The sequence below is a fragment of the Fukomys damarensis genome, unplaced genomic scaffold, assembly GCF_012274545.1.
Source record: "Fukomys damarensis isolate Sample0158 unplaced genomic scaffold, DMR_v1.0_HiC HiC_scaffold_14, whole genome shotgun sequence".
NCBI lineage: Eukaryota > Metazoa > Chordata > Mammalia > Rodentia > Bathyergidae > Fukomys > Fukomys damarensis.
In genome coordinates, this window is record NW_022900926.1 from 72,882,768 (window position 1) to 72,905,489 (window position 22,722).

The following is a 22,722-nucleotide window of genomic DNA, read 5'->3' on the forward strand; positions in this document are numbered from 1 at the left end:
ATACATATATATACACACATATATAGTATATTTTATTGTACTTACCTCTAGATTTATTTTTAGTTTTATTAAGATATAATTCACATGCCAAATAATTCACCTGATTTTTTATGTATTCACAGAGTTATGCAACCTTGCTACAATTTTAGAACATATTCTCACCCCAGAAAGAAATCCTGAGTCCTTTAGCCGACACCCTTTACTCCCCCAACCAAATATATTCCATCTTTGTCAACCTATGAAAATACTAATCTAGTTTCAGTCTCTATAGATTTACCTATAATAATTCATATAAATGGAATCATGCAAGATGTGGCTCTCTATAATTGTAATCTTTTACTTATTGTTTTCAAAGTTCATCCATGTGGTAGCATATATCAATACTTCACCCTTTTAATTGCTAAATAGTATCTCATTGTATAGATGTATACTTTCTATTTATCCATTCATCAGTTGATGGGCATTTGGTTTGTTTTTGCTTTCTGGCTGTTGTGAATAATGCTGCATGAGCATTCATGTACAAATTTTTGTATGAACTTATAATTAATTTCTCTTGTGTATACCTAGGAGTAGAAATGCTAGGTTGCAAGATAATTCTATGTTTAACTTTTTGAAGAACTGTTAACTGAAAGAGGTATAGAATTTTACATTCCCACTAGAAGTGCATAGGGGTTCCAGTTTCTCCACATCTGGACAACACTTGCCTATTTGTCTGTCCATCTTCCTCTTTTCTTTTTATAAGGGTATCAGTCATGTTGAAATAAGGGCTTGCTCACATTACTAATTGCATCTGCAATGACCCTGTTTCCAATCAGAGTTTACATTTTGAGCTTTTGGGGGTTAGGTCTTCTACGTATCTTTTCAGGAAGACACAGTTCAGCACAAACACAATCTTAGAAGTATGAAGTGGTAACTCATTGTTTGGGTTAGCATTTTCTTGATTACTAGTAATGATGGTTATCATTTTATGTGCTTATTGACTTTTGGCATATCCTCTTAGGAGAAAGGTCTATTCAGATACTTTCCCAGATTTGTCTTTGTATTATTAAATTTTATATTCTTTATATATTCTAAATACAAGTCTTTCATCAGATATACAATTTGCAAAAATATCCTCACATCCTTTGGTTTGCCTTTTTCTTTCTTTGTGTCTTGTTTAAAATTTAAAAACAGAAAAAAGAGGGTATAACTCAGTCGCAAAGTATCTCTGAGTTCAATCCCCAGTACTACAATTGTAGAGAACAAATTTCAATGATATCCAACTTATTTTTTCTTTTGTTGCTTGTGTTTTGGTGCCACACAAGTATGAATGGGGATCAAAATGTATAATAGATAATTTGAAATAGGAGGAAAATGTCCAAAGGGGAAGGGGAAGAGGAAGGGGTAGGGGAAGGAAAGAAGGGAAAGGAAAAAATATGAAAAAAGAAAAAAAATGGAGACACAGTCTTTGTAAATAGGGAGGGGTGGAGGCATTGAAGAGAGGGCAGGGGAATGGGGAAAATAGTAAGAACCAAGATATATCATGTAAAGGTACAATTTCCCAATGGCAAATGTCATCATATTGTATACCTAAAATTTACCAATAAACTTAATGAATAAAAAATTGAAATAAAAACCATTGACAATAAATTTATGCCAGTGTTTTCTCTGAAGAGTTTTATAATTTTAGCTCTTACGTGTGTATGTGTGGTTCATATTGAGTTAATTTTTACCTATGGTGTGAAGTGGGGCTCTAACTTCATTCTTCATTTTTTTTACATACAAATATTTATTTGTCCCAGCACCATTTGTTTAAAAGACTATTCTTTCCTTGTTGAAGTGTGTTGACACTTGTTGAAAATCAGTCTACCATAAATGTAAGGATTTCTTTCTGGACTTTCAGTTATTTCTTACTGATGTGGTCTTATCTCTCCTTATGCCAGTACCACACTGTCTTAAGTACTGTACTATAGCTTTGTGCTAAGTTTGGAGATCAAGGAAGTATAAATCCTCAGGATTTATTATCCCTTTACCCACAGACTTTGGTGGCTATTATGAGTTTTTTTTTTTAAGTTTCATATGAATTTTAGGATCAGCTTGTTAATTTCTACTACTAAGAAGCCAGATGGAATTTTGTTAGGGATTGTGTTAAATTTGTAAATTCTTTGGGAAATAATGCTGTCATGACTGTATCAAGTCTTCCAGTCCATGCATACAACATGTTATGTCAGTGTCCTAGGGTTACCATAAAAAAGTTCCAGAAACTGGTTGCTTAAGATAAGAGAAATTATTCTCACATTGTTTGCAAGGCATGAGAACATTGTTGGTAACTGGTTTCTTGTGAGATCCTGAAAAAAAAAATCTCTTCCATGCCCGTCTTCTAGTCAGCAATCTATGACATTTTTTTTTACTTACAGATGGAACACTCCAATCTCTTTATTTTTATGTAGTGTTCTTTGTGTCTCTGTGCCTAAATTTCCTCTTCCTGTAAAAGTACCAGTCATTTGATGAGAGTCCACCCTAATTCAGTATTAGCTCACCTTATCTTGATTACATTTGCAAATATACTTTGCTTCTTTCTTTCCAAGCTTGATAACTTTTATTTTTCTTGCCTAATATCCCTGCTCAAAACTAAATTCCAGTATAATGTTAAACAGCATGCTGAGAGTAGATAGCCTTATTTTGTATCTGATCTTAGGGAGAAAGACTCAAGTTTTTCACCATTAATTATGATATTATCTCTGTCTTTTTCACAGATGTCCTTTATCTTAAAGTTAAGGGCATTCTTACTGTAAAATTCTTTACTGTAAATTCTTTACTGTAAAATTCAATACTGTAAAAGAGTATTGGATCAGGGCCGGGGATGTAACTCAGTGACACTTTGCCTGCCTTGCAAGTGCAAGATCCTGAATTGGATCCCTGGCACAGAAAATAAATAAATAAATACATAAATAAATGGGTATTGGATTTTGTGAAATGCACTTTAAGTGTCTATTGAGATGATCGCATGATTATTGTCCATTATGCTATTGATACAGTATATTTTACCTATTGATTTTTTAGTTAATCTGCATTTTTGGGTTAAGCATCACTAAGCCAATGTGTTAGTCTCCTTTCTGTGGCTGAATATTTGTACAAACCTTAATGGTTGAACACCCTAATCCGAAATCTGGATTTTTCAGATTAAAGCTGTTCAGTTTGTATCCCTGCCTTTATTTTGTACTGGGGATCAAACTCAGGACCTTGTGCTTGTGAGGCAGGTGCAGTACCACTGAGCTAAATCTCCAGCCCCCCCTTTCTTTGGGTACCAAGGATCAAACTCAGGACCTTCTGTTTGCAAAGCATGCACAGTGCCACTGAGCTAAATCCCCAGTCCCCTTGTTATTCTTCTTATTTCTTTAAGGCTAATGTCCCCTTTCATCCTAATCTACTATTGATACTTTATGAATATGTGAATGCACATTTATAGCTACATATTATAAACAACATTAACCCTCTACTCTATATCCTGTAGGGTATAATCAGAGAGGTTGCTTTGTAAAAAATTATATCTATTAAAACCATAAAATTATCCTGTTCGACATACTTTAGATGCACACTTAAATATTTATTAATTAATCTTGCGTTAACTCAAGGACTATTAAATTAAAAATTACTTTCAAATAATACCATGTAGAAAGTGTTATAGTAGCAAAAGAAGTTCATTTTGGGTAGACTTCAAAATCAGGTTTTATTAGTCTGTTCTGTGTATCTTTTATTTTTGACTTATTTATTAAAGTGTAATTTGACAATAGGCACATCAGTGCTTGTTTTCCAGCAGGCCACACAGTCCTGCTGTCTAACAGAGCTGGCCCATCATTTCCAGGTGACACACTGACAGAAATACCCAATTAGATGGCCAGGCTCATCTACTAAAGTATAAATAATACTCTGTAAACATACAATATTTATGTTAGTGGATAATATGTATGCTTATAAAAATATAGAAAAAAGTTTTTAGATTTCCTTAGAATTCTTTTCTCTTTGTTATTTCATCCTCAAATAGATCACAGTTATAATTAAAGGTCAATCTCTAACATTAAAGAAAAACAGATCTGGCAAAAGTCTTAGATCTTTGTTACTTGCTGTGTGCCTTTTTTACTATGAAAACTCCCTCATCTCTCTCTCATTCTTCAACTTCTGCTTTATCTTTTTTGTTTTTTAAAAATCTTTGATGAATATAGCCTTCCTAAAATTTTATGGAAAATAAATATTTTTGATTTACCTAGTTGCAGCTGTACATGTTATGCCACTGATTTATGTTGGGAAAATACAGTATTATAGAGACATTTTATGTGGAGTTTTATCACTGAGAAAGTGGGGGGTAAAGGTCTGGAATTTGAGAGCAAAAGGTGCTAGATCCTGCATTCTGCATTATATACAGGTCAAGATTAATGGAACCAGGTAAATTATGCTCCAGGTGATTGAGAAGGGTGGGAAATTTAGAGACTGAAATGGATCTTTGAATAGTCAATTAAGCCTCTGAGTGATTGAGAAGATAAATAGTAGGACAAAATCCATTCTAACAGCTAAATCCATTATGTAAAAGAAACCTACAGGATTTGAAATATAACCAGATCTGTTTTATATTTAAGGCAAGTGTAAACCAACTTAATTTTAGACCTGTCTCCAACCCCAGAATTGTTTGGTAGAGGACGAGCCATACAGCATGAATGCACAAGGAATCCGTAGAGTGAGAGGCTCTCTGCCAGGGTAGTTTGGCCAAGACTCTAAGAGGAAGGGGAAATTTCTCTGTCGAATCAACTTTGGCTCTTTGGAATAGAGAACATGGAGAGAGAGGGACTAAGGAAAGCCAACCCTATTCTACTTGTTGATACCTTAACAAGCTGTGATTTTTGAAAAGGGATAAAGGAGCAAAGTGTGGGTAGCATTCTGTTCCCTTGAGTCAATCCTAATGAAGTGGGAGGTTCTTGAAGAAATTAATTTCCATTTAAATTCGTGCATGACCCTCTTTCAGAAATCTTCAAGTGTTTTGGAATTTTTGTTGAGAATTTTAAATTATCCAGCAATAATAAGGTCTCTTTTGACATGTTCTATTTCTTTGAGTCTAAATTTTATGTTGAATGCCTGATTTCAGCTGTAGAAACTTTGCTAAAAATTAAAACAACTAATTACTTTCTTCTTTGTTTACTGATTTAATATGGAAAAATAAATCATGATTCTCATACTCCCAAAGCAATCAGCTTTTAGTGCAGGATACTGTACTCACAGGATTCCTGTAGGAGTTGATGCCAAATTTCCTGGCAGCGAAACAGGGGTTGATTCCAGGGCCTTTCTGACTTAAAGACACAGTGGTACTGCTCAACAGAAACTAGAAACCTGCCCTTCCACCAGTTTCTGAGTTTAACAAAAGGAGGCAGAGGGAGTGAAATGGTGGGTTTTACTAGGGCATTGCAGAACAAAAGGAAAGAATCCCAGCTTTGCTCTATCTGCAATCCCTCAAAAAAATTTTTTTTAATAGTGACCTTGCTTCTTCATCAGAAAAAACTTTCTTTTACTTTTGACTGTCAGTGGGAACTTTTGTTTGTCTGTGGACAAATTTTTTTTCTGCATTTTATCTGCGCAAAGGCCTACTATATGTTAGCATCCCACAGGAATTATTACCGTGAGTCAAACTTCTCACAGGAATGGAAGGAAATCAGTTACATTCTTTATCCCTGCTCCTTTTCTATCTTCCCTTATGAGAGAAAATGGAATACTATCCATAGCAGCATCTGAGCCTAATTTCTTCATTTTCTCCTGATCATTTTGATGCTACCCCAGTCAGCTTTCCTTAAGATAAGTTTCTTTGTGGTTAAAACGGAACCACATAAGTCTGAACTGAGTGTTTGCTGTCATGTATGTAACATTTGTATTCTTAACAGCCACTGTAAGAATTCTTACAGTATTCTTTCTCCATTTTTTACACTGGGAAAAACTTTTAACTCTAGTGTCATCTTCATGCTGTGACCTTTCACCTTTCCCTACAAGTACTTTTTTTTTTTTTTTTTGGTACCGGGGATCGAACTCAGGACCTTGTGCTTGCGAGGCAGCAGCAGCACCACTGAGCTAAATCCCTGGCTCAGTCATTTTTATTTTTGTATGATCTATATCCTGGTGTATAATTTGCACATTTTATTTTTTAGTTGGCCTGTTGTCAATCTTAGGTCTTATGTCCAAACACTTGGTTTTTTTTTTTTTTGGTACCAGGGATGTAAGTGAGGACCTTGGGCTTGCAAGGCAGGTGTGGTGCCACTGAGCTAAATCTCTGGTCCCCAAACACTTGATTTTTTTAAAAACTAGATGATCTTGGTCCTTCTTTCTAGCTTCATAGATATGGATGTATTTCTGAATACAGATTTTTAGTATAGGGCTTTGTTTAATTTTTACATGGTTTTCCTATAGAACTGACAAGTGACCATGGAGTTACAGATTTACTCGCGCTACTTCAGCTTTCCTTCATCGTAAATGGCTTTTTTTTTTCCCCCCCCAGTACTGAGATCAAATGCAGGATCTTGCACTTGCAAGACAGGTGCAGCGCCAATGAGCTAAATTCCCGGCCCTGACATTTTCTTTTCTTATTTTGAAGTTAAAGGCATTTTGTGTAGTTAAAGCTTTTATAATAATATTATGTTCTTGAAATTTCCTACTTTAAAAAAAGGCAAGAGACCTTAGATGTTTTGAAGAATGAATTCTTTGAGTTTTATTTTTTGAGACAGCGTCTTGCTTTGCTGGCCTTGAACTCATTGTGTAGCCCAGGCTGGCCTCAAACTCAGTGATCCTCCTGCCTCAGTATCCTGAGTACTACAATTGCAGGTGTGCACTACCACACCCAGTAGAAGAATGGATTTTTAAATTCTAGGTGTATTATGACATTTTATTAAAAACTGTTTCTGGATAAATTATCTCTTAAATAAATTATGTTTGTATTTTATACTCCATCCATGTCCAAAAATAACTTGAGGCAGTTTGCAATTGATGTTATTTATAATATAATCATCATAATCTCTAAAATGGAAAGATGTAAAAAATGCTAGTTATTGGCAGGGTTGTAAACAAGTGAAACTTTGTGTATTGCTGGAGTAGAAATTGCTATAATCACTCTGAAAAACTGTTGACTGTATACTACAGTGAACATAGGTGTATACCTCATAAGCAGCAATCCTACTTCTAGTTTATTCCTTACAGACATGTATGTGTGTTTACCAAAAGGTATGTATTATAATGCTCATATGTTACAGTTCATAGCAACCCTAAACTGTAAGCTATACTTTAAAAGCTCATACTTCTGGACTGAATTGTGTTTAGTCCTAACTCCTAGTGCTACTGTATTTGGAGATAGGGCCTTGTGGAGGTAAATAAGGTTAAATGAGGTCTTTAGGGGTGGCCCTAATGCAGTCCTTATAGGAGGTATACTAGAACCAAGCACGGTGGCACATGCCTGTGATCCCAGCTACTTTGGGAGGCTGAGGCAGGAAGATTGCAAGTTGGAAGCCAGCATAGGTAGTTTAGCAAGATCCTATCTCAAAATTTTAAAAAATTAAATTAAAAATGGCTGGAATATAGGCCCAGTAGTAAAGTTTCCCAGTTTCCATCCCTAGTATGAAACAGAAAAGTAAATTTGTTAAGGGAGAAGCCTTATTGTACTAGTCCTGCTGTACCCTGATTGTGGACCTGTTGAAATCACTCAGCCTGTGGTATTTTGTTACAGTAGCCCTAGCAGACGAATATACTTATCAATAGTGAAATAATAATAAATTGTGGTATTTTCATGCCATAGAATACAGTGCAGCAATTAAAATAAATTGCTTTGATACACATCAATATAGATGAATCTCATGAGCATGATATTAATGTTAATAAGAGAAATGAGCTTATATAAAACATTATATAAGTCACACTTAAATTGAAAATGATTTAGGACACACCCACAATGGTTCCACCAATATCAGTGCAAAATGAAAAGCATTTTCTTATACTGATCTCTATAGGAATTTGGGAACACATTTTGTAGGATTCTCCCTGACTTTCCAGCTATGTGGTTGCTCCTAACCCTGTGTGGTTCTCTGTGTCAGAGGGATTGTAGGTTTTGTTTTCTATTGGAGATTTTGGTGTCCAAAGTAGGGTTTCCTACATGGTCTGTCCTCTGTCTGTGAAGGTGGATTAACTTATTCCATATTTTCCTTTCTGCCAAGTAGCAGCTTTCCTCCAGAAAGCTGTTCAGTGCTTTCGGGTACCCATTTTTGTATTTTGTCTGGAGTTTTTTGTTTGTTTGTTTTTGCTACCAGGGATCAAACTCAGGACTGTATGCTTGCAAGGCAGGCAGTGGCACCATTGAGCTAAATCCCCAGCCCTGTCTAGAATTTATAGTTGCTCTCAGTAGGAGGACTGGTAGGGGCTGAGCTTTCTTCATCTTCCAGAAGCAGGACTCTCCTTTGTTCTGACAGAGTGCTCCCTGAAGCATCTCTCTGGGAAACATGCATGAGAAATAGAGGTCTGAGTTCTCACCTGTCTGATAATGTCTTTATTTTACTTTGCTAACAGTTTGACTAGGCACAAGTAATTTGACCATAACGTTTCGAGATACTCTACCATCATCTTTAAGTTCCCATTATTGTTGTTAGAAAGTTTGACTTGAATCATATCCTTCATCTTTTTGTTTGTTTGTTTGTTTTTGGTTTTTGTTGTTGTTTTGAGATAAGGCCTCACTATGTAGTTGAGATTGACCTGGAACTCCCTATGTAGCCCAGGCTGTTCTCAGCAATCCTCCTGCCTCAGCCTCTTGAGTGCCAGGATTACAGGCGTGTGCCACCACACCCGGCAGATCCTTTACCTTTTATATTTGACATGTTCTTTTCCCTTTGAAGTGTTTAGGTTTCCTAAAATTGCATGATAATGTATTTTGAAATGGATTTTCCCTCTTCCCTCCCCTTTCCACTCTTGCTTCCTTCCTTCCTCTTTTCTTCCTCTGTTATTTGTGCTGGGCATTGTTGGACCTTACCACCTTAATCATAGCCTTCAGTTCTTTGAAACTGAGATTGTCTTTGATTTTTTTTTTACTTCTTTTCTTTCCCCCATATTTTTTGGAACTCCTCCTACTTAGATGCTGGTTTTCTAGTTGATTTTCTGGATTGATCTTCTAGTTTTATTTGATCTTCTTTCCATCTTTTTGTCTTTTTGCTGTATTCTGCAAAATGACCTCAACTTTTTTTTCCATTCTTTCCCCAAAGTTTTTGCTTAGTAGTCATATTTAGAGCCCTTTCTTAGGTCCTAGTCATTCTTTGATCATACTATCTTACTTTGTTTTATGGATACAGTATTTTTTCTGTAGGCATTTTAGACTATATAGTTGCCCTTTTTGCTCTCTGGTTTTTGCTTTTCTTTTGCTTCTTCCAAGATCCTTTTTTCTATTTCTTTATTTTGGTCTTTGACTTTTATTCTAGAAGCATCCCTTAAATGCCTGAATAGAACTCGGTAGTCCATTCATGACATTCTTCGTTCCTTAAGAATGAGGTATTAAGAGGCTGATTAAAAGTTCTGTGTGCATAAGCGGGGCTTTATTGATTGATGGGCTTCATTGGAACATGATAATAAGGCAGCTGGTCAGATTTTTCATTAGAGAATCCCAGTGTCAGTACCTGCCAAGTCTTTCGTTTGGCTGTTTGGTTTCCTCCATAGATAAATCTTTCAGTCTCTTCCTTAGCATAGAAGCTTCACTGGTTGCGTTCTAGACACTGAAGAGGTAAGGGATGTTAACTTTACCATATAAGATGCAGGTTTCAGTATATCGCGCCTCTCACTTTTTTATTCCCCCCCCCTTTTTTTTTTTGGACCGGGGATGGAACTTGGGACCTTGCGCTTGCGAGGCAGGCGGTGGAACCACTGAGCTAAATCCCTGACTCACTTTTTTATTTTTAAGGACAGTACTAAAAATTGAACCCAGGGCCTCACATGTACCAGGCAACTCCTCTACCATTGAGCTACACTCTCAGTTCCTTTAAAAATTTTTATTTTAAATTGGGATCTCATTATGTTGCCCAAGCTGGCCTCCAACTTGATTCTTCTGCCTCTGCCTCTGAATGGCCAGGATTACAGGTGTGCAGCACCAAGCCCAGCTCTCTTTCTTGTTAAAACTTCCTGTGCTGGTAGCCTAGTATGGTGGCTCATGCTTGTGGTCCCAGCTACAAAGGAAAATGAGGCAGGATGATCAAAAGTTTGAGGCCAGCCTGGACAATTTACCAAGATCCATTCTAAAACCTCAACATTTTAAAAAAGAGCTGAGGATATGGGTCAGTGTAGAGCACTTGCCCAGTACGTGTGAGGCTCTGGGTTCAATACCTGTCCAGAGGGGAGGCTTCCCTGGCTTCTTACCAGTTACTGCTGGACTGGAGGGAGGGGCAGGAATCTGCCAGTCCAGGTAGAGGGCGTGAATCTAAGTTGACCAGGCTGCGCTTGGATTTGCAGTTTTCCTGCCTCAGGCTCCCAGAATCCCAGGACTTTTGGGGCCACCATGCCCAACTCCAAGTGATTCTCTTTAGAGCCCTTGCCTCCATCACTTGTCTTTTGAGATCATCTTCTCTACCAAAATGAGAAGGGAGGGAAAAAGCTCGTATCACAAGCACTCGGCACAATGGCCAGTGATTCCTAGTTCGTTTCCCCCTCCTTATAAAGACCTTTGTGTTGTGGAGAGAGCCAGGGATGGTGGTTGAGGGGTCACGATTGGAGAGGGACTGGTTCTCCTGCTCATATAACCAACCACGAGGGAAAGTGTCTGGACCCAGGCACTTCTTGGCGCATTGGCAGTTCTTAGAAAGTTGGATTTACGTAGCACTTCTACCATCAGCACCTTCACTGTCATTGACAAGAGGGGAAAGATGGACTCACAAGCTGCACAGTATTCCATTGAATAGTGCTTTCAAATATGTTTAACCTGGTTCTCCATTATTGGATGCTTAAGTTCTCTTTCCCTTTTGTGCTGCTACAATCAGTGTCACAGTAACACTTCTAATAGTTAACTTCATTTCTTCTTTTTTAAGCTATTATTGTTGTTGTTGTTGTTGTTTGAGGCAGGGTCTCACTATATAATTCAGGCTGGCCTTGAACTTACCATGTAGCCCAGGCTGGTGTCAAACTCATGGCGAGTCTCCTGCCTCAGCCTCCCGAGTGCTGGGATTACAGACTTGTGCTACCGTGCCTGGCTACCATCTTTTCTGTAGGTGAAATTCCTATGCACGAAAACCTAGGTGTTATAATAAACATGTTTTTAGTGCTTTTGTTACAGATTACCTACTTGTCCTGAAACCATGTCCCAGTTTTACATTCCTCCCAGGAGTATGAGAGTGTTTTTTTCACCATACCTGAGTTTGTATGGGGTATTTGATCCATTTTCCTAACTCTGCCATTTTGGCTGGAAGAATGGCATCTCATGATTTACTTTCCATTTTTTATTTCTTGTAGGAATGAATGGTTTTATACATGCTTTTGCCTGTTAAACTATCTTTTTATGCAATTTGCCTGTGCAAATCTTTTGATAGTTTTTCTATTGGGGTAGTCAACTTTTTTATCTATTGGAATTTTTTTTATACATTGACAGTATTAGTCATATGCCGTAAGTATTGCTACTGTTTCTAGTTCTATACTGCCCTGTTTACCTTAATATTTTCTGTTATTCATAAGATTACTTTTTTATGTGTTTAGATTAAGTGACTTAATTCTCTACATCTCAACATTCTCTCTGTGAAAATGAGATGATGTAATGTAAACTAGAAGTGGTATAGGTAAATTGCTACATAATAGTTGTTCAACAGATGATGAATGAAAACTTCTGTTATTCTCTGTGTGATACTAAATAGTTTAGAGTCTTTTAAAAATTTTACTAGAAATACAAAAGATATTCAAAAATGTTTAAAATAAATATGAAATGCATTTAAATAAAACAAACTTTTAGACTAGTATAGACAGGCAGTTTTTAATTTTTCTCTTTACTTCTCAGACTTAAAAATATTTATTGAATTCTGGTCTGGGGATGTAGCTCAGTGCTAGAGGACTTGCCTACCATGTGCAAGGCCCTGGATCAATCCCCAGTGCCGCAATACATAAGTAAATGATAATAATCTTCTTAAGTGGGAAAAACTGAAATCTGAGTGGAATGTGAGAAGACTAGTATGTTCTCACAAGCTATTTGTTAAGGAATTTTTAATATATACATTTCTGGTAAGAATTTCTTCCACAGTATCCTTATTTATTTCATATCAATTTAGATATAACTGAAAAAAAAAGGACAAAAGCATGCACTAGCCACTCCTACTTTTTAGACTTTATGAATATGGGCTTCCTTTCCTGCATCCATATCAGTAGAATTTAGTCCCTCAGCCAACTATGATGGTAACAGTTTTAGGCTAAATAGGCTGCTTTTATAAAGTGCTTTTATTTTTAGGCTACTTAACACCAACAAAATTTTGTATTTTATAACTTCTGGCATGTATTTATAATAGTAGAATTCTTTCTCCTCCTCCTCCTCCTTCCTCCTCCTCCTCCCCATCCTCTTCCTCTTCTTCTGCTTCTTCTTCTTTCTTTCTTTTTTCATACCAGGGATCAAACTCAGGACTTTGTGCTTGTGTGGCATGTGGCGGCACCACTGAGCTAAATCCCCAGCCTTATAGAATTCTTATGACACTTACAATAAAAATGGATGTCTTTCTTTGAAAAATGCAATATATGTATGTTTCAGGGTTATTTAATAGTGTACTGTAGTTTTATATCTTGCCTTGCCTTGTACTTCTTTCAGTTCTGGAAGATCTGTGTCTAAGCACAATATTGTCACACTGTGCTGTATTGCTGCTGAACTAAATATACTTTTCCCCATTTGTGGGGCACTGGCTTCAGACAGTTCCACTCAGTATCATTACTTTTAAATTCATCTTTACTATCTTGGTAGTTGGTAATATGATTATGGAAAATAGGCACATTGCATAGAAGCCATTGGAAATTCCATGGAAATTATGTAAGATGTAATGTACTATTGGATATATTTTCTGTCTCTTTACTGCCTTTAAGACTAGCAGAATTGTCAATGTGTGCTCCTTATGTAGGGCTCTTTACTTTTGGTAGTGTTGGTTTAAGTCATTTTATATTGAGGAGATGGACAGAGCAGGTGCATTCTAGATATCATACAAAAAACACTTCCAATACAGTGAATAACTATTATATATAATTACACATAGCTGCTTTTTCTCCTGTTTAGTTGGGCATTGTCTTCTAAACAAAACTTTTTTTAAAAATTAAGACTATAATATTAAAAGAAATTTGGAGTGTTGTGCTTTTTTGGAAGTCAAATTCAAGACTAGACTTGAGGTCAAACCTATATTCTCAATTGGCAATTTTATAAGGAGCAATTAAGAAATGGAAGGCAGATGAAGATATAAAATCCTACAATTCTTACATGTGCTGTAAAACTATTGTAGGTGTCACTGGATTTCTATCTACTGTGGCTTTTCAGTTAAAATTTTATTTATAAAAGGAATTTGTTTATTACAGCTCTAAAAAATTTTGTAATTTCATGTATAATTTCGCTGCATGTGATATCACATATAATCCTTTCACAAATGACTAAAGATGTAATCTGAATATAGTGTTTAGAGCCACATGTTGCTACTGTGTTACATTGGAGCACAGGGTAAAAAGGAATAATCACCGGAGAAGCTAGGAAGCAATGATTTATTTGCCAAATATGTTCTGGAGACTTTCACCTCTCTTGATTATTTTTCAGAATTTAGTTCTCCTTGTCTAATAAGTAAGCCTATGATTCTAGCCTAGGGAGAAGTTGACTTTCTAAAAGCCAGTACGTGCCCTGGGTGACTAACATTGCTCTCTCTTATTTTCTCCCCTATGTTGGGGATTGAGCCCTGGTACTCTACCACTGATCTACACTCCTAACCTGTTATCTCCTTTTTATGTCCCTTTAAAAAGTAGATCACTTCTATAAAAGTTGTGCTTGTGTCCACCTACATTTTGAAATGAACATTGTTCCAAGTGAATTCACAAGAATAATGTCTAAGCATACATGTGCTTGGTGGGAGCCCTGACATTCACATTGACTCGTGTGATGTGTTTATACCTTTAAGTTTGGTTTTGGTCTCTGTTATCACTCTGATACTTCATTTGATGTATTATTTTATTCAGATGTCACCCAAGGCTTCATTAAAGACAACAGTATTTCTCTTACAGAGTTAACCATTGCAAATACTATTTTTAAGATCCTTTGAGGTGGAGTGGTTATTACATGGAACACGACAATTTCAGACCCTTCACAATGGCCACACGCTTTTTTGAATTTTTAAGGCATTTGCTGTAGAACACTGGAAGAATTGGTTGTGTGTTAAATGCCTGCCACCTGATAATTACCTCAAAGGACAATGGTTTTGTTTAGTTTAAACTTAATCTAAAAAGAAAATAATCTGTTGTATTAATTGGCAGTAAGACTTTATTAAGTGGATATTTTAGAATTTAGTTCCATTCCTTCCACAACTAGTTAAGAGTGAATTGCATGTCAAAACTGAACATATTGGCAGGTCATTCTGTATAAGTTTGTATGTAGAATCAGAGTAAACTTACATTTTCACTTGAAGCTTTTTTTTGAACAGTGTTTCTTCTACCAGTTATTTTATTTTATTGAATGTTAATTTATCAGCCTCTCTTAAAAAAAGTGAGAGGAAGAAAGGCCATAGCATTATCACATTTCTATATATGTGTTCCCTAAACCATATGGTGATTTCTAATTAGAATACAAAAGATTGTGTGGTGAGACCAACTTCATAGTAGCTATGATGGTGGGCACTACAGAGTTTTCTGGAATTTCCAACAAGCACACTTTTGAGAAAAAACTGTGGTTTATAATTGTCCATATACTAGAAGTCTGATAAAGTTATTGATGTGCAGATCAAGTTGGTATTTCAAAGCTGGTAATTTAATTCTGGATATTTGATCCTCTCAGTCAGCAGCTTGACTTGATTTTTCTTTTTTTTTAAAGCAGCTTCAATATTTAATTTCACATGTACCCTCTCAGTAGAGATTTCAAAGGATACTTTTCTGGATGCTTGACTGCCTTGTCTATTTGCTCTTGTTTTGCATGCAAGAGAGAGCCAGAAGCTTTCTTCTCATTGTGTACACATAGTATTAATGGATTTACTCTGCCTGTATCATCTCATTACTGGAAACAGCTAGAAGCACAGAAGTCTTTCAGTGTATGCAAATAAGGCAGAATCATCTACCTGAGAGTTAATATTCTCTGCTTTTAAGTGTATTCTAAATCTAATGTTTGTATTTAGAACATAACATCCTGTTCTCTTTTTTTATGGGCAAAAAGCTAAGCGGGCTTAGGCAGCTGTTTGATGTTGGCTTCAAGTGTTATTAATTTCATATTCTATTATTCTTTTCACTGTAGCACAAGTGAAGCTGATGTGGAGGCTGTCATGGATAAGTTGTTTGATGAGCTGGCTCAGAAACAAAATGATTGTACGTAAGTTAATTTCTCTTGAAAGAGAATACATTTAGAACACAATGCCCAATCTCCACTGACCAATTAATAAGTTCCATTGCTGTATATGGGTTGATGCCACGCTCAAGTGGCAGTCATTGTATCAGCATTTTGTCTAATTTATGTGTTGAATCATGTGCTATTATTCATCAAGCTATGCATTTCCTATCTGTAAGAGATGAATTTTATAGTAATTATCCAGACAAGATTGAGTCTTTGTTCATGTTCCCATAGTAACTAGACCAAGGATTCTAAAAGTGCAAGGCAGAGAGCTGCGGCTGAATAAAGCCTGTGGAACCATTGCCGACTGCACATTTGAAGAGCTGTGTGAGAGAGTAAGTACCCAGGCACGTCCAGACTCATTGGCCTTTTCTCATATTAAAATACTTCAAGTTTCCCTCTCTGCCTGTTCAGATTTTAAAATACTATTCAGAGAGTCAGAACTGGTTGAAAAGTCTCATTAAGGGAAACACTCATCTATATTTGCCATGTGCTTTTTATAGATATTGGCACAAAATTTTGCTCCTAGAGGAACTCTAAAGCAAAATTAGAAGTTCAGAGAAAACTCAAATACTGCTGCAAGCAAAAATAAAATAACTTCTAGTGCTAGTTTATAAAAGTCAAACATAAGGGATTAAAAATAATTAGAGAGATGAGGTTAGTATGTGGAGAAAGGAAGATGCAGAAACGTTACAATTATCCAAGAATGCAACACATAAACAATCCCCATTCTTCACACCCGCTGTCCATCCACTGTGCCATAAGATCTCACCTGTTGAGGCCAGGGTCAAAGAAAGAGAATTTCTAAAACTCAAACATCTATATTGGATCATAAACAGTACGTTGCACAGATAAATATGTACACATACATACATTCATATAAGTAAGAAAGACTAGGTTGCAGATTCATTATAGATACGAATTCTATCTTTCAAAGTTTGAGAATCTCAGTACTCAGTGGATATTTAGTATATTTACTGATTGTAATTTTTTGTTTGTTTGTTTTTGAGACAGGGTCTCTTTATAGAGGCCAGGCTGGCCTTGAACTCACTTTGTAGCCCAGGCTGGCCTCCAAACTCAAGGTGATCCTCCTGCCTCAGCCTCCTGAGTGCTGGGATTACTGGCATGTGCTGCCACACCTGGCTTGATTGTAATATGGAGAGCAATCCAAATTAGATATAACTTTTATATATAATTCCTGTATTGACATATATAATCATTCCAGCTCTGATTTATCTTGACTTTTATGTAACTAAAGAGTTTGCAGTAAAGAGGAAGAGGAAGTTTTTATTTATACTGTTTTGTGAGTATTTTTCTTAAAAGCTAATTACATAATTATTTCTGACAGAGTAAATTTGTAATTTTTAAACTAGAGAGATGAATCCCATCTGCGATCCATTAGCACTTCAGAACCCGTAATGTTTAGAGTCCTGATCAGTTAGGATCCTCTGACAGGGTGCTAATGCCAGTCACTCTGAGTGATTGTCTTCTGGCTGATATGACCCTCCAGATCTCTAATGGGTCGAGCTTATTAAGTTCACAGTAATCCCATGTCTCCAGCCAAAATTCTGTTAGGGCTGACACTTAGGTTTCACCCACATTGCCAGAGGAGAATCTTGTAAATATAAAAGATGAAGCTCTTCCTCCTGCTGAAGGACCCCCTGTGAGGACAGAGGAAGGACGCGTCCCTTGGCTCTTGGGAGAGGAGGCAAGGGTGGAGCAGATATGGACCATTTACCTATATTTTTCATATGCTTATTATTTCAGGAAATTTAGTATCAGAAAAAGGCCACTTAGAGACCCAAATCTTCATAGTTTATCTACCACATGGGGATTAGAGGAAGGTTGATAGGAACTTAATCTTAAAAATGACAGCAATACTTATAATGAATCACTTGTATGTCCTTTGACAAAAATATGGATTATAATAACAACTATGAACTAAACTCAGAATAAACAATGAGTAACTTTCTATTTTTCACTTAACTTTCTTGAGAAAATTCTTTGATGATTTGGCTAGTCAGTCATAGAAGAAGTTATTTTTATAAAAACATTTAAGAATTTCATCCATTTTTTAAAAATGTTCTTTTACATCATGATATTCCTGTTGTTTTCTTTTGACACTTTTGTGATGCTGTTGTTTTTCTGCTTCAAGTTGGACGGATCTTTGTCATGGATAGATTTACCCTTCATCTGCATTGTAATTGTGAGATGTTTACTGTATCAGGTGAGCTCCCAGACCAACAGAAAACATTGACCCAAATGATAAGGCTAGTTCCTAGCATTAAGTGGTGAGGGATATTTGAGGAAGGGCTAAATTTTTAAGTGGTCAGTTCATTTGTAACTATTTTCTTGATAGCATGATTTTGCATTTCTTTGCAGTTTTGTAATTGTAGCAATTCAGATATTGAACATTTGCATGAAGAGGACCCTTGAAATCATTCAATTTCGGATGTAGCCTAAACCTCTTAATTAGTTATAATGATCTCAGAGCCAGGCTAAATTATTGTCCAAAAGTGTTCAGTAAAGAGAAAAACCAAGGTAAAGAAGCAGGTGTCTGGCATATCCCAGACCGTCCCAGCCTTGGAACACCTTGGCTAGTTTTCTGGGAGGCTCTTGACGCTTGAGACCCAGCCAACCACCACTACTCACATCATCATGAAAAAAAACTTTGGCAAGGGGTAAATGGCTTCATAGTCTGTAATGGTTGTTTTTGAACCCTGGCCCTTTCCAAGGAAAGAATAATATATTTATAAACCTTGGAATGTATTGGGTAGAAACTTCACTGTTAGTGTCTTAATAAGGAAAAAGGAGGTTTCATCTGGCAGTCCCTGACATTTGCCATGGATAAGCCAAAAAGGACCCCGGATACATCTCTTCTTTTGCTTGTCCATACACAGTTTCTCAGATCTGCAACCCTGTCAGCTGATATCTAGCTTTTGATAGCTCTCCAGATCTTTTTCTTTGCAGTTCAGCTCCGTCATCCTCAGAGAAGTAGCCTCAATGAGTAGGCCCCTGGCTGCTGCGTAGTAATAATTAACAGTGCCACCCATCAGGCATCATTCTAAGTTCTTTTTATATATTAGTATATTTAATACTTATGTAGATAGTCACTATTATTGTCTTCATTTGATAGGTGGAGAAATTTGAACTCCTTGGTAGTCTGGGTTCCAGATACCATGTTCTTTATTACTTGTCATGTCTGAAAATGTTCTGAAAAAGTTTTGCCTCAAATCATTAATATAATTTGAATTGTGCCATGAACTCCAGTCAGATACTTTGTGAATTACTACATCTGAGCTAAACTTTGCGATTTTCATTGAACATGACGTTGGCTGGAGATGAGACACCCTCCAGGCCTAAAACACACTCTGTGCCAAGAAGACAGAACTGTCCAGCTCACAGCTTTGGCATTCCCATGGGGAATTGGTACAGCACCTGACCCATGTCCTCCTGAAGGCTGTGTATGGCTTGCACCGCCAGCTGTCTTGGGCTCTCAGGCCTTACCCTTTAATAAGAAAATTACTTTTCTTTCTCTCTGCCATGATAAGGAAAAGGTTGGGAGGTGCTTCTGCAGAGAACTGGGGGAGGGTAGAGGACAGTGTGCTTGGGTGGCCTTTGTTCCCCACCATTCCTTCCATATCAGAGCTGTAGCTACAGGAAATGCATCCAGATCATCTCTGTGGACATGACAGGGGATTCTGTGTTTCCTTTCTTAACTCTAACCTTGGCACTGAAACTTAGTTTAATCAGAGGGTCGTGATTAGAATTGTGGTTACTTAAGTTAGTGGTTCACAAAGTGTGACTCATAGACTCCCCCCAGAGGTTCCTGAGACACTTTCAAGGGTCCTAGAGATCTAAATTCTTTAGGCAGACAATTCCCCCTCCTCACTGGGGTGCCATATACAGTAGTGGTGCAAAAGAAACCATGGGTAATCTTTTTCCCTTCCTTTCCTCTCCTGTCCATCTCTTGTTCCCTTTCCATTTGAAAAAGATCTCCCTACTTCCTATTATCGATCCTTTACCCATTTATTTTCAATTGGGAAGGGCATCAAGAGTTGGAGGGAGCAGGGAGGGATGGAAGACGAAGTAGACAATAAAGAATTAAGATGTGTTAATGTGTATGTGCCAACTCCCCATGACAAATGTAATCATGTACTGCAGACTTGTACTAATAAAAATACATAATTAGTAAAAATAAAATCCTACAAAGTTAAAAAAAAAAAAAAGATAAACTATGGTAAAACTGCTGAATCAAGCCTGAATCAAGACAGTGGCACCAAACCCTATTCTGTATCAAATCCCTCATTGCCACATACTCATAGTAGACCAACAGCAGCCAAACCAACAAAAAACTAGTTTCACTTTTGTTCTTGAAGTAGCAGTAAAAGTTATAAATTTTGTTTAATTTCAACCTTGCGGACATGTCCTTATAATACTCTTTACGTTGAAATGGGGAGTATGCATAATAAAACATTTCTACTATGTGCAAATATGATGGTTGTCTTGAAGGAAGCACTCTGTAAAGTGGAGGGCAGTTGTTTGAGTTGCAAGGTGAACTAGCCGATTTTTTTACTACAGAATACCATTTTTTTATTTAAAAAACTGAATGACAAGGGCCAGGGATTTAGCTCAGCAGTTCGGTGGCCTCCCTTGCAAGTGCAAGGACCTGAGTTCAATTCCCTTTACCAAAAAAAAGAATGACAGACAAACTATGGTTATTTAGGTTTGCCAAACATTTTCTGTGTTTGACAGATATTTTCTTGAAAATGAATGAAGTAAAATTATCATTATAGTAAAACAGAATATTTGTTACCAGTAATAAAATTTGAGCAAACAGTAAAAAGTAAGATTCTGGAAAACTTGTTTCTGCCATCACAAATTTGACAGTTTCCCAATTCTTTTTTTACCCCATTATGTTTATTGGTACATTTAAAGTAGACAGCACAGTGACATTTATCATTGGGATCTTTTACCTTTACATGATATATCTTGGTTCTAGTTTCCCAATTCTTACACATGTTTTTTTTCTGATGTGATTGATGATGATAATCAACAAATGCAGTGTTTTGATAATTGTATAATTTAATATATCAAAATTGGAAGGTCTAACTTATTGAGCCAATGTTTTCCAATAATCAGTGCATACTCATAAAATCATTCATGGCAAAAAGATCCATTTGAAATATAAGAAAAACTAATGGAATATAACAATTCAAAAAGTATCTTATCTTTTTTTTTTGTATCAGGGTTTGAATTCAGGACTTTGCACTTGCGAGGCAAGCACAGCTCCACTGAGCTAAATCCCCAGCCCTTATTTTTGTTTGTTGATACCTTGTGCTTGCAAGGCAGCGGGTGGAGCCACAGCTAAATTCCTGGCCCTCCCCAGCCCTTACTGAATATGACAGTTTCTCAGGTTTCTTATTTTTCAAGGACTTTGACAGTTTTGAGGAGTACAAATCAGGTATTTTGTAGAAATGTCCTTTACTTTAAATTTGTCTGATTTTTTTCTCACAACTAAACAGGAATTATGAGTTTTGGGCAGTAGCTCACAGCAGGCAAGTGCTATTTATATCACATTTTAAGGATCCATACCATTGACATGATTTATTACCATTGAGGTTAATTATTCTCACACTTGTCTGATACTTACTTGTTAGGTTTTTCTATCCTAAGGTTACTCTTTTCCCTCCTGTTCGTAATCTCTTTGGAATGAATTTATTGTTGTGTTTTCATGTAGCATCAAATAAGAATGTCCAGAATTAATCTCATAGGGCTATCCTAATTCTTTTCCCTTTTCCCATTTCATATCTTTGTAGGGCTAAATTTTCTTATTTACCTTAACCAAAACAGCTTAATTGCAGTACATTGAATGTAGAAACTGATATAAGAATCTATTTTTTATTAAGCCACACATTAACGTGATTTTTTTAAAATATGAAATAATCTCACTCTTATGATTGGAAGATAATTTTTTTTTTTTTTTGTACCAGGGATCAAACTCAGGCCCTTGCACTTGTGAGGCAGGTGCCAGAATCGCTGAGCTAAATCCCCAGCCCCTTGGAAGATACAATTTTTTATAAAAATGTTATTCATGTTAATTTGATGGATTTAATGTGATGGTTTATCATTGTTACTTTAAATGAATTAATAATTATTTTAAATTCTCCACCATTTTGATTTTCTAATAAAGTAAACATTGAAAGAGATAATAAAACTAAACAAAAGCCCTTTGGATTCTAATTTTTAAGAGTATAAAGAGGTCCTGAAACCAAAATGTTTGAGAACCACTTGCTTTAGGGTTAAACTTTTGTGCACCAGAAAGGAAAGAATCATTTTTAAAGAAAGCAAACCAAAGCTGAATTCTAAAGGCTTAACGAGTAGACTGGTTATACCTGAATTTTCCTCATTGAGAAATAATTTTTACACCTGCAGAAAATTGTTTCTTCAACCAATAACTGTGTTCAAAGTAAGTATTGCAAGAGCTGTTCATTATTTGTGTCTTTAAAATAATGACAGATGTCCAGGTGTGTTTGCAAAAAGTCTGGGCAGAAAATATATCAGTTGATGCATATGTATGGCTGTGCATATTGTTCACTATCAACTTGTTGTGTGCTGTCTCTCTCTCTCCTTTGGGTCTTAGGTCTGAAGGAGTGGAGTTCTATCAGAGACATTTATTGGACAACATCCCTTTACCTTGATTGTATCATATTAGTTTATATATCGGACTTACATCCATATCAGATGGTATCTTTTTGGGAAGTGGCATTTCCCTTCTCATTGTTTGTTAATGCTTTCATCAGTTTTATTCTAAGTGAAACTACTGGTTGGAAACTACTTCTGGTTTATGTCCTGTGTTTGGTACATTCTCAGGAAATACTCAAGGATATCTAGCTTTTATCTATACTATTTGGCCAAGACTCAAAATTGATGTTGTTTGGATTCTAGCAGTGTTGATTAGCATCCGAAAATAATGGCATTAACACTGAGGCAGCCCAGGAATGTCCTTGGCCCTTTAGCCTGCCCAGCAGCAAACCCATTCTTCTAGCATTGCCTACCTCTGTGTGTTCGTTTCCTACCTATGCTGACCTCTGGAAATGCCCTGTCCAAATAAGGCAGACAGCTGGTCTGACAAAAGAAGAGGTGGCAGATGATCACAGGGAGATTAC

General features: G+C 36.5%; 1 protein-coding gene across 6 annotated transcripts in view; it reads left to right on the forward strand.

Moving 5' to 3' along the window:
- The window catches only part of Afg1l (AFG1 like ATPase), a 228,255-nt gene that overhangs the window by 174,415 nt on the left and 31,118 nt on the right, over positions 1-22,722 (forward strand). For all 6 annotated transcript variants that reach the window (XR_004517163.1, XM_010635303.3, XM_033763435.1 and 3 more), the window contains 2 exons: positions 15,461-15,531; positions 15,788-15,888. Coding sequence is in view for 5 of the 6 variants with exons in the window: in XM_010635303.3 (XP_010633605.1) it covers positions 15,461-15,531; positions 15,788-15,888 (172 nt within the window). In the remaining variant the exon portion in view is untranslated. The remainder of the gene's footprint in view (positions 1-15,460; positions 15,532-15,787; positions 15,889-22,722) is intronic.